Here is a 15,865-nt window from a genome sequence, read left to right as displayed (position 1 = left end):
AGCTGTTGTTTTATTAAAAAAATTGCCACTTTTAAGAAACCTTTTTTTCTTTTTTTTTCTTTTTTTTTTTCCTCTGTGTATATATCTTTGTTTACTGTGTCTGTTTGCTTTTTGCACTGTCACTGTTAACCCCAGGGTCCCCCAGGGCTGAAGAAGCAGGGACCCCCGCTAGGAACACTGTGGAGGGGTGACTCAGCATCAGCTCCTGCACTCCCTAGGGGCAGGAGTTGCTTTTAACCCCTCCACACCAGCGGGACATGAGCAGATCCTCACAGACCCTGGGGGAATAGAGCGGATCCCCACGGATCCCAGGGGAATGGAACAGGTTGAGGTTTGACCTCAGGGATCCTCCGTAACTGGACTAAGGACACCAAAGCTGCTACCAGCCAACACCCCATGCCCTGTCCCCCGAGGAGCCGGTGCTGGGTTAAAGGTACGTGGGAAACAAACCACAAAATGAAAGAATAAAACCTCCCAAAATCCAAAATGCTGCCTCTTCCTCCTCCCACTTGATTTTATTGTCAATTGTTTTTTTTTTTTCCTTCATTCCCTTTTATTTTTTTTTTAAAGTCTGTTTTTATTAAATGTTAAAATAATGGTACATGGGAAATCATGCATTTTCTTTTAAATTTATTTCTATTTTTAATTCTCTTTCTCTTGATTTCAAAGTTTTCCTTTTTTTTTTCTTTTTTTTTTCCTTTTTCCTTTTTTTAATTTTTTTTTTTTTTAAATTGCTGTCTCTTTCCTCATGTTTCCTTTTCATTTGCATTTGTTTGGGTTTTTGTTTGGTTGGTTTTTTTGTTCGCTTGCTTGTTCATCTACTTGTCTGCTTCTTCATTTAGTGTTTTTTTTGTTGTTGTTCTTTTTTTGTCTTTTTGTTACTTTTTATGGATTTTTTTGGTTTTTTTTTTTTTTTTTTTTTTTTTTTTTTTTTTTTTTTTTTTTTTTTTTTTGCATTGGGAAGGTCCCCACCCGCTACGGGGCACATCCACCTCTTCCTTCCCACCCCCCTGTTGGCCCCTGCCCCTTCCACCCTCCCCATCCCGCAGCCCACCCCTTTTCCTCCTGCCCGCTCCTGCCCCATTTTCGGCTCATGGCGACGGCTTCATACCGGGGTGGTCCGGCGGTTGGCTGTGTTGGTGTGGATAGAGTCCTTGTTCTCTTTCTGGATACAGTTGTGAACCTGGAGGAAACTGTTATCCCTGTCGGAGTTGTAGGTAGCGGTGGGGGTGGTGCTTGCCTTCAGCGGGTCCCTGGTCAGGGTGTACATCGAGATCTCTGTTGATGGGAGGGTATTGAACCCTTTGATCCCGACGGGAGAGGCATCCCTGGAGTGTGAAGGCTCAGTGGAGCGGGAGCTGGAGCGGCTGCGTCTCTGATAGCGGTACCGGTAGCTGGGGATGCGGGTGATGGCGGAGGACTGGAGGTAGTCCGTGGCACGGGCGTTGGCGCGCAGCTGTTTGTGCCGGTCTATGAACATGTGGACCGCCAGCACTCCCACCATCTCGGCTATAATGAAGGACAGGGCCCCGAAGTAGAAGGACCAGCCGTAGGAATAGCTGTTCTTCTTGGAGTCACTCTTGGAGGGGTCTCCAGCGTTGGCTGATATGTATACGATGATGCCAATTATATTACTCAGACCTGCCAGCCGACCGGTGGAAAAGGGATGTCAAGAAGGTCACGCATAGCCGTTGGGGGCGGGGGGGGGAGTCATGGGCTTGAACCCCTGACCCCAGGATGTGGGGAAAGGAGGGCACCGAGACACCCATCCTCTCCCCAGGAGGCAGCTTTCCTTGGGAAACCCAAACAAGACCCTCCCCACATGCCTGCTACATCCTTACTGGTCCCCGAGAGATGCTGGATGCAGCAAAACTCAGTCCCTCCAGCAGGTCCCAAGCAGCGGGAAAGCCTGTGCCTGCAGAGCGCTGCTGCCTGCCTCTGCTCAGAGAGCGGGCAGGGCAGAGAGGCATCCCTGGGCTGCTTTCACCCTGAATAAAGCTCATCGGGCGTGAGAAACACACGCACTCCTGCCTAGGCAACTGTGACCCTGCAGGATGCCTTCACTGGGCAGGCCCCCTCTACCTCCCAGAGCCCATCTCTGGGGCATCGGGTGCTGTGCATCCTTTTACCTGCGGACACGAAGAAGATGCCGGCACTAAGGATGATGTTGTGTCGGGTTTTGTAGAACTCGCTGGCTGCAATGCAGAGTCCACCCATGAAAAGCAGAATCACACTCAGGATCGGGAAAATACTAGAGGCTCTAACAGCCCCTGCAGAGGAGAGGAGAGGAAAAGAAAGAACAGCACAGGTGTGAGAGAAAGGGAAAAGAGGCACGGAAATTGTGGCAGGGTGAGGGGTGGACGGATGCGAGCACGTTTTGTGGGTGGGGGCAAAGGGGAGAGACGGAGGGCAATGTGCAGGGTGGGGTGTGGAGTAATTTAAGGGGGGATAAAGTCATCAGGGAGTGGAGGGAGGGAGCGAAAGGGAAACAAAGTGTGTCAAAGAGAACAGTCCGAAGCAAGTCTCCTGTGCCCTGGCTCTGCTGCTGCCGCTAAGCTGCTGGTCCGGGGTAGGGAGGCAGAAGGAGCTGCAGGGCTGGGGGCTGCGGGGCTGGTGTCTAAGCTGGGAACCTGTCTGTGCTGCTTTTCTCCCCTCACGCTGTCTTTTCCTCCGCTTTTGGGGGGACTGTGTGCTGGAGTGGGAGCCCTGGCACCATCTGTCTTTTCCTCCAGCAGGGTGCTGCCACTCAAGCTTGCTCTTCAAAGAGCAGCAACCCAAATGCTTCCTGTGGAGCTGCTCAATCTCGAATCCTCCCGAAAGGGCACAAACATCTCAAGGAGAGATTTATTTATTTATTTATTTATTTGGGCTGAGAAGGAGCTGCTGGTGCCGTGCGCTGCTCTGCGGCTGCAGTGAGGACTGAGAAGTGCAAGTCCCAGCCCTGCATGCTGAAACGCTGGTCCTGTCCTAGTAATTAAACAACTGGGCTCCTTCCAGAGGGCAGTGATGGGTCTGGATGTGCCAGCTCCCACACACGCAAGCTCTCCATCGGTCGATACGTGAAGAGCTCAGCCAGCAGAGGGCAACGGCACAGACGCACCGATGTGCTTAGACGCACATGAAAATATACCCCTAAAGCTTCTGGGGGAGACTCTCGTAGTCATGCAGAGTAAGGCCAGGGCTGTGTAATAAACACACCCATGCACACACGCATGCACACACTGCTCGTGGGCTCTTCAGTGGGTACCAACAGTCTGCCCGAGTTCACGTTGCCAATATTCCTATTTTCAAAGTAGGAAATACCTTCCTTTCTCCCTTCCCAAGAGAAAATAAGCCATTAAAGTATGAGATGAAGCCTTGCTTGACAAAGAAAGATATCATATAGGTTGGTGCAGTTCTGCTTCTTGAACAAATATCTGGAAGGGGAGATGAAAGCTAATCCTCCCTTGCCTGTAAGAATTGAACCCTATGAAGCAAGCACAGGACTTTTTCCTAAGCGTGCAGAGACCACGCTTCAGAGACTCTGTTGGCATCAGGATCCTACCAGGCACAAGGAATCATCGTCTTAAGGGGGGCTCTAGCCCACTGCTTGTTCGTGGGAAATGCAAAAGGCAGGAAGAAATCTCTCTTGCTTTCTTTCCAGTTCTGCCTGGCTGTGTTTCAGGGAACAGGCTAGTGATAATAACCATCTTAATAGCTTCTGGAAAGCAAGGCGAGATTTGACAACATGAAGCTTAAATGGCAGTGAGCAAACATCAAGAGGACATCTGCTGTTCAGAGGGTTTCTAGAGGAATGCTTGGTTAGTCCCACAGCCTAGTCCTGACCACATCACTTCTATCTGGGTCTTAATTCTGAAATTCATGTCTGTTGGCCTAAGACAAAGTTGCTAGCCGACATGGGGAGCTGCAAGCATTATGTGGTGGGGAAAGACAGCAGCCTTGCTCAGCCCCTGCTTTCTGCCCCTCAGGGAGACCATGTCAGCAAGAGAGAGGCAGAATCATATCCAGTCCAGGACCTTTGGTCTAAAGGGAAGAGGTTTCCTGACAGTGTCTGAATGTTCCCTTGTATCATTTGTCTATTCTCTAGCTCTGATGTTTCCTACCAAAGAAACGGAGGGAAGCTTCTGCTTCCTCTCTGACAATAGGCAGTTGATTTCTAAAAGCCTAAGACATCTTAAGTGGATGGCTGGCAGAAACAAAGTCTGAGGCCTTCTAGCCATGAACACTGCCTTGCAATCATCCTGGTCGTTGAAATGAGGGAATCACCTTGTCTGATACTAATATACCACTTCTTAGCTGTTCTTGCTAGTATCACCAGGCATTGCCCATGCGCAGTGCTCAGAGACCCTATATGAACAGTAGTCCTGGGAAGAAGCTGTTCAGTGGGGTTCCTCTCCAGTCAAATCTAAGCCAGCAGAAATCTCATTTCCCTCAGGAGAGACCCAATAGTCCTTTATTGACTTGCCAAATCTCTCTTTGAACCTATCTTCTTCTTAAGAAGGGCTCTATCCTGGGGACACCCTCAGGTCCTGATGCTAAGCCAATTTTTTGTCTTCAGATCTCGTTCACTCTGAGGGAGCAGGCCTGTCCTTCTTGAGATGTTCACCCCCTTCCCCCAGCTCTTTTTTTCTGAAGTGCAGCTGATGCTGCAAGCAGCTTCCTCGCTCCCAAATAGCTCTGCAAGAGCTGCCTCAGAGGCAACCTGCACAGTCATGGTGCCAAACCGGATCAAACCCTAGTCTTCAGCTCTGTTGTTCAGGGGCCACGCAGCGATTAAGAGATCGATGCTGCAGAAAGGCATCTGAAAGAAGCAATCTCCCTGGGTTATTTACAATTTACAGTGGATGAAGAACTGTTTGAGAAACCAAGAGGAAGCAGCATAAGATCCACCTCTTTTCACATACAAATGAGCCTCACAGAATTTAAATTACCTCTTTCATCCCTGCCGCAGGGCTGATTCTCCACATCTGGCTTGGAGCACACCCTGATAACAAGGAGACATTCTGAAAGACTCCCGGCCTTTGCACACCTCTGATGCTTAACCTTGGGAGGTCAAAAGCACTTATCTCAGATTTCTGAAGGGAGAAGATCTCTTCTCCTGATGTCAAAAGGCTTTGGGCTTGTGGAGAGAAGGCAGGATATGGATGTGGGGACGTAAGTGGAGGAGCGATCCCGGTCCAGCTGTGCTAAAAGACAAGCCAAGTCCTGCTTCTGGGGCAGGTGGAAATACTGACTTGAATTCAGGGAGGGCAGCACATGATGTGCATCTGTCCTGCTGGCCATGCTGCCATCCCTGTCCCCATGTGAAAATTGGCGTGAACTTCACCTGCACATTCCAGGCTGGACTCAGAGCTCAGGTTAGGCTTCTTTACAAAGACACCATGTGCCTGAGGTACAGCACCTCTCCTCGGGGCCCTAAGTGAACACCACGTCTTTTTTTTTTCAAAGGGCTTTGACTGTTCTTGTTCCTGCTTGTCTTTCTCATCCCTAAAACCACTAAAACCATCAAAGATCAGATCTGCAGTTTCTGGAGGCAAGCGGTGTTTGGGGAAGGACGCAGACAGAAAAAGGTGCTCCTTGGACACAATCCAGCTCATTGCTTTAACCTAGTGCAACTTGAGTAGGGAAATACAAAATTCCTCTGCTTTAGGAGGATGCACAAAGACTCACACATACACACTCACACTGTCCCAGCTAGCCCAGTCCTGACCTCATGACCACTCAGCAGCTCTCCGTGGGATTTGAATTAAGACTTTGGGTTTACACCATAACTAATTGTCGTTAATAAAAAGTGCCCCTGGTTGTTACTGTCAATTTGCAGTTTGCACTGTCTCAGGGACAGGGCCCGGGGAGGTGAGAGTGGACCTATTTTTGGGGGGGCGGTGAGGCTCTGGGATCACTTCCTCTGGCATGCTGAGCCTCACAGTTCCCAGCATCTGCACCACCCTACCTTCAGAAAGCAAAAGGCACCCGACACTACCGGCTACGAGCCACTGCAAGAGGAGCCTGCGGACTTACGGAGGAAATATTCTGCTGTATCGGCTTCATAATCTGCATCCTCAGGGAAGTGATCGATTTGCTTACACAGACCTTTAAAATTCCCTAGGGAACAAGAGAAAAAAAAGAACAAATGAGAACACCAAACTCTGCCTCTCAGAAACAGCTGCCCTCTTTGTTGGCCTTTGTACCTCTCCCACCTTCCTCCTGGGCAGCAGACCTGCTCGTGTATGGATGCCCATTAAATGCCCATGTGCATTCCTTGCATGCTTGCACACATCTCTCCCTCTGATTTGTACAGGAGCATGGGATTTGCTGTCTGGATCCAGTCTGATGCCCATCTAGCCCAGCATCCTTTGCTCGATGATGGAAAGCTCCAGAGGCTTTGGTCAGCAGATATGACTCCCGCTGCAGATGGCACTGCCTGCCTCTGAGGCATATGCAATGAGAAGAGTTATTGCTGCAAAGCACAAGGGTCAGGGTTCCTGGCCTCAGCATTGGACAGTGTGGTTGTGGGTGTTTGTGTTTCACCTTTTGTGGCCTTGATGGGTCCCAGCAGTGCTGTGCACAGTGGGGTGATCAAGTTTAGGTGGAAAAGTGTTTGCTTCTCAGCTGTGAATTTGCTGCCTGTTCATTTGTCTGGCAGGATATATCTCATTGTTCTGGTGTGGAACAAGAAAAACAAAAGCTCTTAATTGACTTCCTCCCTGTGACTGCTTGTTTTGCATACCTTTATCAAGGCTCCTCTTGTTTTGCCTCACAGACTAAGGCTATAAGAAGCTTGGTGGAAGTCTGCATCTGCAGCAAAACACTCTTTGCACTGGAGGAGCAAAATCTTCTGCCATAAGTGAGGGAAACTGGACTGGTTACCCTTAGTTTTGTCAGGCTGGCTTACGGACAGGGCCTTCTGATGGCTTTAGTCACGGGGTACCCTTATTCACATGCTCCATGACCAGCAAAGCCATCCCAGCAGGAGGCCAGGCTTTTGCCATCTAGGATGCCTACCAGCCCCTTATTTTCACCATTCATGTCTCTCTTCTCTTGGAATCAGAAATACCACATCAGAGAGGTAACCCTCACACCGTATTATCACCATCACCACTGGCTGAATAGAATCTCAAAGGAGTAATCGTGCAGGAGGCAGTTCCATCTTATCTCCACCCAATTTTTTCTCCTCCTTTGCCTTGTATTTCCCCCTGGACTCTTGAAGTAGTTGCCCATTAACAGAGAACTGATCAACATAATCGGCCCAGAAAGGTGGAATTCAGTGTCTGCATAAGGTGCATGAATAGGCATAGTGATCCCGTGGGCCTCCTCACCAAAGGTCAGCCACTGAAGTGGCTTGGGCTGACTGAACCCTCAGAAGAAGAGTTCAGAGCCAAATTCTGGAGAGTCACAAATGCTGTGGCAACCTGAGAAAGCCACCTGCCACCTTGGCCCTGAGCCCAGGCGCTGGACCAGCTGGGCATGCAGGGCAAGGGGAAAATGGAACCACCACAGTTACAATAGTTCCATCTGGGAATGATTGCTTGTGGGGAACACAGAACTCTTCTAGGCAAACTCTACCTAGGCTGAGACCTGCAGGGACCATGTCAGCTCCTCGAGTCATGTCTCAGAAGGTTTATTCTGGATTAACTCCAATTATCTTTTAGATATTTGAGAAGAGCTGGAAGAAGGACCAAGCTTGAAAGATGTCCCCTGAGTCTTTTCCTGAGGCCAAACCTTAGTGGAGCAAGGTTAGGGATGTGTTGGGAGGCATTGCTGAGCAAATAGATGTAGAAGGCAGGCAGGTGGGTTCCTCTAGGTCAGCCTCCAAGCTCAGTTCCTTCTACCTCCAGTCAGCTTGCGACTGATGCTTCTGAGATGCCTATTGCCTTTAAGAGGTTAGAGACAGCAGAAAGGACTCTGTGTGTGTGTCTAAGAGGTAAGTAATAGGAGAAAAAAGTAAGAACAAAGCTTCTCCATGTACCTCTGAAGTGTTATTTCCGTACTGAAATGGTGAGTTATGAAAGGAGGTTATTAATCACTCATTCCCAATCCAGTTATCTCATTCAAGAAGTGTCTGCTTCTCAGCCATGGCTCTTCCAGAAGGAAGAATTCATAGCCAAGCCAATTCCTTTGCTGCACTCATGCCCTTCTACTTGCCCACTTAAATATCCGTGGAACTCTTTTCCCTTGCTTGCCCTTGACTTCCTTGGGCCATCTGCCCATGACAGACAAGCAGCTCATCACCCTGGTCCCTTGGCTGCAGTCGCTGATGTACAGTGCATGTGAACACTGCCACTCCCTGAAGCGCCAAGGAAGTATCCAGTCTCAGCTTTCATCTCTTTACTCAGCACATCCTGAGCACTAAGTGCCTCCTGCCCACACATGCTGGGGGAGCAAGCAGAGCCTGCATGCACCTCCCAGGAACGGTTCCTAGTGCGCAGACAGAGCCCTCTAGGTGGAATCAGCCAAGAGGGGAGAAGGTGCTACATCTGGAAAGTCTCTCACTGTGCCATCTTTTCCCTGCTTCCCTGCTTCCTCTCTTCTCCCTCTCCCCTGCCCCTTTCTTGCTGTAGCTGTTTGGGAAATGTGCTGCATCTTTGCAGGGTGTCTTTTACATGGACTTGTGTGGGATAACAAGTCAGAGGTTCAGTCACTCAGGCAAGGACATGCAGGCTCCACTTTAGTCCTACTTTGTGCTCAGCACAGAGTGCTGCGACTCTGGATGCTGACTATCTGCCTGTGCCACCACACCCTTTCCTCCAATGCCGCCCAGCTCCTCTGGGCGATGGATGGGGAAAGGATGCAGAATTTAGGTCATTAATGTGCTAACTGGGAATAGAAGAGAACAAGATTCCGTTTTCACTCTGCCACAGGCATGCTGTTAAAACAGCTTCTTCTCTCTGCCTTAGAGACCCACCCTGTAAAATGGGGGTGACAGCACTCCTCTGCCTTATGCTGTATGGGCATGTGCTAAAGAGGGCATGGTGTGGGTGCACTGGTGCCAGCAGCTGTGCAAATACATGGAGTAGGTGAGTGATAAATGGTAGCGGTTCAGAAACCCATTCAGTGCAGGGAAGGTCATGCTGTCACCTCTTCTGCCAAGGTCACTTGGCAAATCTCTGACAAGACATCTGTGGCCTGCTGAGATGGTGCAGCAGCCTCCCTGGCACCTGTGCTGGTGGAAGCACAGTGGCCACACACAGGGAGGGAGGTGGAGCAGCTCAGCAGTGCTGCTGAGGTCTGACACAACAGCCTGTTCCCGTGCTGCACATGCACCACCCTACACTTAATACTCCTGAATATCTGTGCAAATTGTTATCTGGGAGAGCATGCAGGGCTCTGAGTGCCCCTCAAGAGAGTAGGAGCAATGTCTTTGCTGTACTTGTGTCCCTTTGCCCTTCTCATTCTTCCCAACTAGAGCTATCCCATGCTGTGAGCCCTGAAACAGGAAGAGTTTGAGTTCTCTGGCATCTCCTGCATGCTTCTCTGAGAAACTTAAGCCATGTGCTTCCATCTCCTCATTGCAGCTCTCCCAGCATGGTTCACATTCTCCCTTCATCCTTTCTTGTGCTCACCCACCAGATCTTCCTCCTGTTTCTTAAGTCTCTCTCATTCATTGCAGCCACCTCCATCTCCTTGTTGTATTGGTGTGGGCATCTTCAAGCAGCCTATTCTGAGATGTGCAGGTTGCAAAGGAGGTGGGGAGGAGCTCTGACTTGTCTCAGGACAAGCTTCACAGAGCAGCCATCAAGTCCCCTGGGTATTACTGGGAATCCTCAAGATCTCCACTGTTTGCTTGTTGTCTGCTTAAGCTTTGGGAAACTCAGTCTGGAGGAACTATGACTGGTGCAAGAGACTCCCCCAGTGCCTGGACCAGGACACAAGCTGCCCACCTGGGTCATTAAGAGCAGGGATGACCTGCCTAAGATGTGCAAAAATCAACTTTAACTGCGTGGTCAGCCCTCAGAGAGACCCTCTCTAAAGTGGCTGGGTCATTGTTTGGGTACATGCTGTGTACCCAGGACAGCTGGCAGCCATCAGCTCTGCTGCAGCGAGAGTCAGACCAAGTTACCCCCAGTGAGAACCTGGCTTGGGATTGGTGATATGGTTTATTTTTATGCTGCTTTGTGCAGCTCTGTCTCTTTCAGAAGTCTTGCTTGCCCGCAGAGTGCAATCCATTGCAAAATAGTAAGTTCCAAAGAATGAAAAGCTACTCCCTTCCTGCAGGGTAGGAACACTTTTAAATGGTCAGGACTGCACATCTGAAAACTGGGAGCCAGAGGAAAAGACGTCCAAAAGGAGAGAAGCAGACAAAGAGGGATGAGAACAGAAAGACCTGTTTTCCCAGAATAATTTGTGATATTTCCATTTATGGAAAAAAGCAATCCACTGAAAGCTTTCCTTCAGTCTCACTCTCCAATTTAGCAGAGGTTTTGGCATGATTGCTTATAGAAGAATAAATAAAGGAGACTGGATATAGCTGTTGTCTCTAAAAGCTCAGAAAGATGGCTTGGTGTTGGCCAAGGATCCAGTACCTCTTCTCTGCCACACGCTCCCTGCATTATTTTAGGAAAGTCTCTTAACCCTGCTCTGCTTTCATTCACAATGGGAATAAGGATATTTCCTTGCCTTAGGAACATGGCCTGAAGAGATTTATATTGAAAATATGACTGTGTTCATACACTGGGTCATTTGGGCCAGGTAATTATCTCCACCTTCCAGTTCAAACATAACATGCTGATCTTTGGTGTGATCGTCCCTCAGATAAATGTGAGGGCTACACGCGTGTGAAAGCTCTCCCAAATTCACAGTTGTGATGCCTGCCTCAGAAGTAATCTTTGCTACAGATTGATAGCTACTCATGAAAGAAATGTGACAAATGAAGGGTGGGTAGTCAGACACAAACACAAACATTTATTTCTGATCCAGGCCTCTGATTCTGAGCGGAGTCTGTTAGGTACCAGGTGGTGAAGTGGGGCTCAGAGCCAGCTTCTGGGCTGGGAATACAAATTCCACAGCTACATGGCAAATTGTTGGCATATCTTTCTTGCATGTTTTGGCAAAGGGCTCCCAAACCAGAAGAGGAGGCCTGCTATCCCTGTCAAAAAATGCCACTAGTGACACTGAGTTGTTAATGCCCAACCTGACATGACTTCAAGAGGAAGGAGTGAGGTTTCACAAAGTGCCAAGGGAAACACAGGAAAAGCCCTTCAGGGGCATTTTGACTACACCGTTCCAAGAATGAGAGCATTCATTGTTTTGGGGGATTTAGAGGTGATGAAGAGCACAGTGGAGGGAGTACAGACAGTGCTCGCAGGCATCTGCTTTTACCCACCTGTGCTGGTGTACCCAAAAGAAAGGCTGGCTTTTCAAAAGTGCTCATTGGCCCTCTAGGGGAATCTCTCCATAGATAGCACCCTGCAAAAATGAGGCCATCTTTTCACATGCCTGAGTACACATTTAAAGGTCTTGGTTACAGGGTGTAGGGTTATACCAGCAAGCGTAGCCATTGTGCCACAAGGGATGGTCATTTTTGGCCCTGAGCAAGTGATGCTCTGTCGTTCTGACCCTTCACAGTGGCAAGGGATGCTGTACTAGTGGCAGTATCTTTTGACTCAGGTGGGTAGTTTTAAGACCAAAGATTCCACAGCTCTTCTTAGGGAGAGAGGAACTTTCCCCTACAAGATGAAGCTCAGTGGGGCAGAAAATGAGGTGTATGGGGTAAGCCTGGGACAATAGCAGAGATCCTGTGAGAGCAAAGGACCATCAGAAATTGGTGCAAATTCAGTGCCTGCTTTGATGTGGTCTTCTCTAAGAGAAACATGCAGCAGTGCATACATTAAAAAACCCAAACAAAACCTTAGCAACCTCACCAGTATGTTGCATATATAATTCTCTCCCTGGGGAGAGGATAAAAGAACAAGCCACATGTGACTGATATCAAGCCCCATCACTTAATGTGCCACTGGAAATCATTCAGATACTGTGGTGAAAAAGCTTGTAAAAGAACTGATGCAAAATAGAAATTGATCTTAGAGTTATGAAAGAATATCCCCCCTGCCTACAAGGCAGAACCATTATACCAGCTGTCCTCACCTTATTATTCACAATCATGTTTATTACAGCTGTTGCCAAGTATCAGATGATAAAGGGAGTTTACTGCAGTAAAAATGGTACAAACACTGCCTTACAAACCATTGCCACCTTGATGAACATGAAGGGAAGGGTATATCACAGTGCATTAGCAATGACCAAAGCTGCAGCAGTAACGTGGCTTGATAATAACAGTTCTGGGGAGAGGAGTTGAGTCAGGAGATTGTAAATAAACAGAAAAAGAAATGCAGACACAGATGGGCAAGGAAGGGGAAAGTAGAAGCTAGCACAGGGTAGCACTGAGGAGATGATGAGGTGAAAGGAGAGAGGCAGTGAACGGCCACCGAGCACTGGGGAGAAAAGTCTCATCCAAGCCATTAAGAGGCTCCCGTTCGGCCTTTTCCAGCTCTTATTCCTTGCTCTCTCGCTGCAGCACTTGCTGACAATCACCCGATGAAGCAGAGAGGGCTAACGACAGAAGAAAACTGTATGTGCGTGGCTGCAGGTGGCTTGGCTTACTCCCCCGCAGAGCCTCAGCGCTCTGGGAGTGCAGAAGAACCCCGTCACATCTCAGCATCACCCACACGGTCCCCCCGCAGCGCTCTGCCTGCCTGATGCTGCAGCGAGCGAATGGGGATCGCGCTGCGCTGCGGCCGGACCCTGCGCCTGCTCTCTGCCTTGAGCCGCTCTACAGTTTCCCTTGGAGGCAGCTGCCTCCTCACCTTCCCGCCCCTCTCCCTAGCGCTGCTAAGTAGCCGATAGACACTGCCTCAGAGCTGGCTGGAGCTGTTCCTTGTACGTGGGTGGAGAGGCGGTGGTAGCAAAACCTATTATTAAGATTATATGAAGATTTCCATTTTTAAACACCCTCTTTTCCCAGTGTTGTAACTTTCACAATCATCCTCACCGGGGCTTGAGTTTTCCTGTGCTTTGTCACAGGCAGAGAGTGGGACTGGCTGGGAGAATTGGGCAAAGGCTCTTGAGCACGTTTGGTGCATAGACCCAGCACTTTGGAGCTTTACAAAGCTGGAACATTGTGGGTGGGTGGTTCTCAGGGACTGCTAGATATCTGTCCAAGTTACGAATGAAAAACCTCAACACAGCAACAACAGCAATCATTCAAACCTCCCCCCCACCCCTTCTTTTTTGCATACAAATGTCTCCTCTGAGAGACCATTGCCTCTATCTTCTAGATTATGGCAGAGTCAAACCTGAGCTGAATTTCTTCTGAGAACAGTATTGACCACAAAAATATATTAGGCTCATCTAAATCATCTAAAGCTGTGGATAACTTTCCTCCTCCTAATGTTGTGTTTCTCACATTTCCCTGCTGTGCTGGCATTCTGCAATTGACAAAAGAAAGAAAAAGTGTTCTATATACATATATAACAAATGCAGGCTGTGGTGTCAGATCTATGGCAGTGAAGTAGTTTGATTTCTTCCTAACTGGTGTTTTCCTGTGTGATGCACTAGATGTGTAAGGCACCCAAAGAGTGGCTGTCAATTGCTCCATGTCCCAGTAGAGGCCAGTGACAAGTGGAGTCCCTCAGGGATCAGTCCTGAGACCAGTCTTGTTCAACATCTTTGTCAGTGACATGGGCAGAGGCATTGAGTGCACCCTCAGCAAGTTTGCCGATGACACTAAGCTGTGAGGTGCGGCTGACAGCTGGAGGGAAGGGACCCATCCAGAGGGACCTGGACAGGCTGGAGAGGTGGGCACAAGCCAACCTCATGAAGTTCAACAAGACCAGGTGCAAGGTCCTGCGTCTGGGCCAAGGCAATCCCAAGCACCAATATAGGCTGGGCAGTGACTGGCTGGAGAGCAGCCCTGAGGAGAGGGACTTGGGAGTGCTGGTGGATGAGAAACTCAACATGAACCAGCAGTGTGCACTTGCAGCCCAGAAAGCCAACCAGACCCTGGGCTGCATCAGGAGGAGTGTGGCCAGCAGGTGTAGGGAAGTGATCCTCTCCCTCTACTCTGCTCTGGTGACACCCCACCTGGAGTACTGCATCCAGTTCTGGAGCCTCTGTTACAAGAGGGATAGGGATGTGCTGGAGTGTGTCCAGAGAAGGGCCATGAGGATCATCAGAGGGCTGGAGCAGCTCTTCTATGAGGACTGACTGAAAGAGTTGGGACTGTTCAGTCTGGAGAAGAGGAGGCTCTGAGGTGACCTTATTGTGACCTTTCAGTATCTTAAGGGGGTCTATAAGAAAACTGGGGAGGGACTTTTTAGGATGCCAGGTAGTGATAGGACTAGGGGGGATGGAGCAAAGCTAGAAATGGGTAGATTCAGACTGGATGTTAGGAAGAAGTTCTTCATGATGAGGGCAGTGAGACCCTGAAATGGATTGCCCAGAGAGGTGGTGGAAGCCCCATCTCTGGAGGTGTTTAAAGCCAGGCTGGACAAGGATCTAGACAGCCTGATCTAGTATGAGGTGTCCCTGCCCATGGCAGGGGGGTTGGAGTTAGATGATCCTTGTGGTCCCTTCCAACCCTACTGATTCTATGATTCTGATTCACTGACAATATCTCTGATTCCTCAGCAGAGGCCAGCAGCTGTTTCTACAATTGCTAGAGTGACAAGCTAGGAAACCCATGAACTTCTTGGCATGCAAGCTCTGTTGCAGGGTTTTCAAGATAGATCAGCTGAGTCAGAAAGAACCATTTCCTTTGCCTTGAGACGAAGCAGAACTGATCACTAAATGAGCTGGGAACCAGAAAAAGGATTGAGAAAAGTGTTTGTGAGTAGTTGTCCTCAGATGTGATGTTGGGTTTTAAATTCCAAGAGCACACCTGAACTGCTGGAGCTGCTGGGGTGGAAGATGAAAAATTGAAGTTGATCAGAACATGGAAGGAAATCCAAGGAAAACAGAAAGGTCAAACAAGAGAGACCAAGATATTAGAGAGGATTAAAAAAACTAAAAATCTGGCCATTCATAGCAAGAACCTTTGTGTGTGTGTGTGTGTGTGTAACGAGTCAAACGTGACACTACAACTGTGAGCTGAGTGACAGGAAGGGTGATGCAATTATCTGCAGTGAGAGAGAAATGATGTGCAGAAGGTGTGGGAGGAGAGGAGGTGCTCCACAGATACCACAGGCAATCCCAATCCATGACTGCAGATCCAGATGTCAGAGGAAGGGAGATGCTAATGTAAGCCTGGAGAGAAAGGGGCGGATGGGATGGAGTATTTAAGAGACGTCGCTTCTCTTGTTTTCCCTATCATGGTAACAACATTGTATCTAGGCCAGGTTTTGCATATAGGGTTACAACATCAAACTCTCAGAAATCAAAGCATGTAAACAACATCCCAGCTGGATGAGGATGTAAGGACTGAACCATCTCAAACTTGAACTCAAACACCCAGAGCTCATGTGGGTTACTTTCTCCTCAAAACTATGCAGAGGAAATCCACGGGACAGAAAGTTTATAATTCAGCTATTGGGTCACATTTTCCTCCCTAGACATAACTGTGTTGCTGACCTGTAAGTGTGCATCAGAGGACAGACTCAAGCTGACTTGGTACAGTAGGTCATCTTTAGGGTCAGTGGTGAGAACACAACTCTAAGGGTGACTGGAAGTTGCTGCATACAGGCATGGATTTGCCAGGCAAGGAAAGAAGGAAAAGCAGCCCTCCTTACACCGTGAAAAGTGGTCTGTGCAGCCTGGAGCACAGCCATGAGCCTCACAGTGCTTTGGTTCAGATGGGGGCTGAGCACCTATGCCAGTGGCAACGTGGGCTTGCCTATTCTCCAGGTGCAAATGGTGGATCTTGCAGTGGTGATGC

General features: G+C 48.9%; 1 protein-coding gene across 2 annotated transcripts in view; it reads right to left on the bottom strand.

Annotated features, from left to right (window-relative positions):
* Positions 1-523: 523 nt before the first annotated feature.
* CACNG2 (calcium voltage-gated channel auxiliary subunit gamma 2) overlaps positions 524-15,865 on the bottom strand; it is a 54,447-nt gene continuing 39,105 nt past the window's right edge. For both annotated transcript variants that reach the window (XM_064155335.1, XM_064155336.1), the window contains 3 exons: positions 6,019-6,102; positions 2,130-2,270; positions 524-1,641 (listed from right to left, as the gene is read on the bottom strand). In XM_064155335.1, coding sequence (XP_064011405.1) covers positions 1,106-1,641; positions 2,130-2,270; positions 6,019-6,102 — 761 coding nt within the window. In that variant the 3' untranslated portion in view covers positions 524-1,105. The remainder of the gene's footprint in view (positions 1,642-2,129; positions 2,271-6,018; positions 6,103-15,865) is intronic.

The sequence above is a fragment of the Pogoniulus pusillus genome, chromosome 15, assembly GCF_015220805.1.
Source record: "Pogoniulus pusillus isolate bPogPus1 chromosome 15, bPogPus1.pri, whole genome shotgun sequence".
Taxonomy (NCBI): Eukaryota; Metazoa; Chordata; class Aves; order Piciformes; family Lybiidae; genus Pogoniulus; species Pogoniulus pusillus.
Note: the sequence above shows the minus strand (reverse complement) of the source record. Positions and strands in the feature narration are given on the sequence as shown.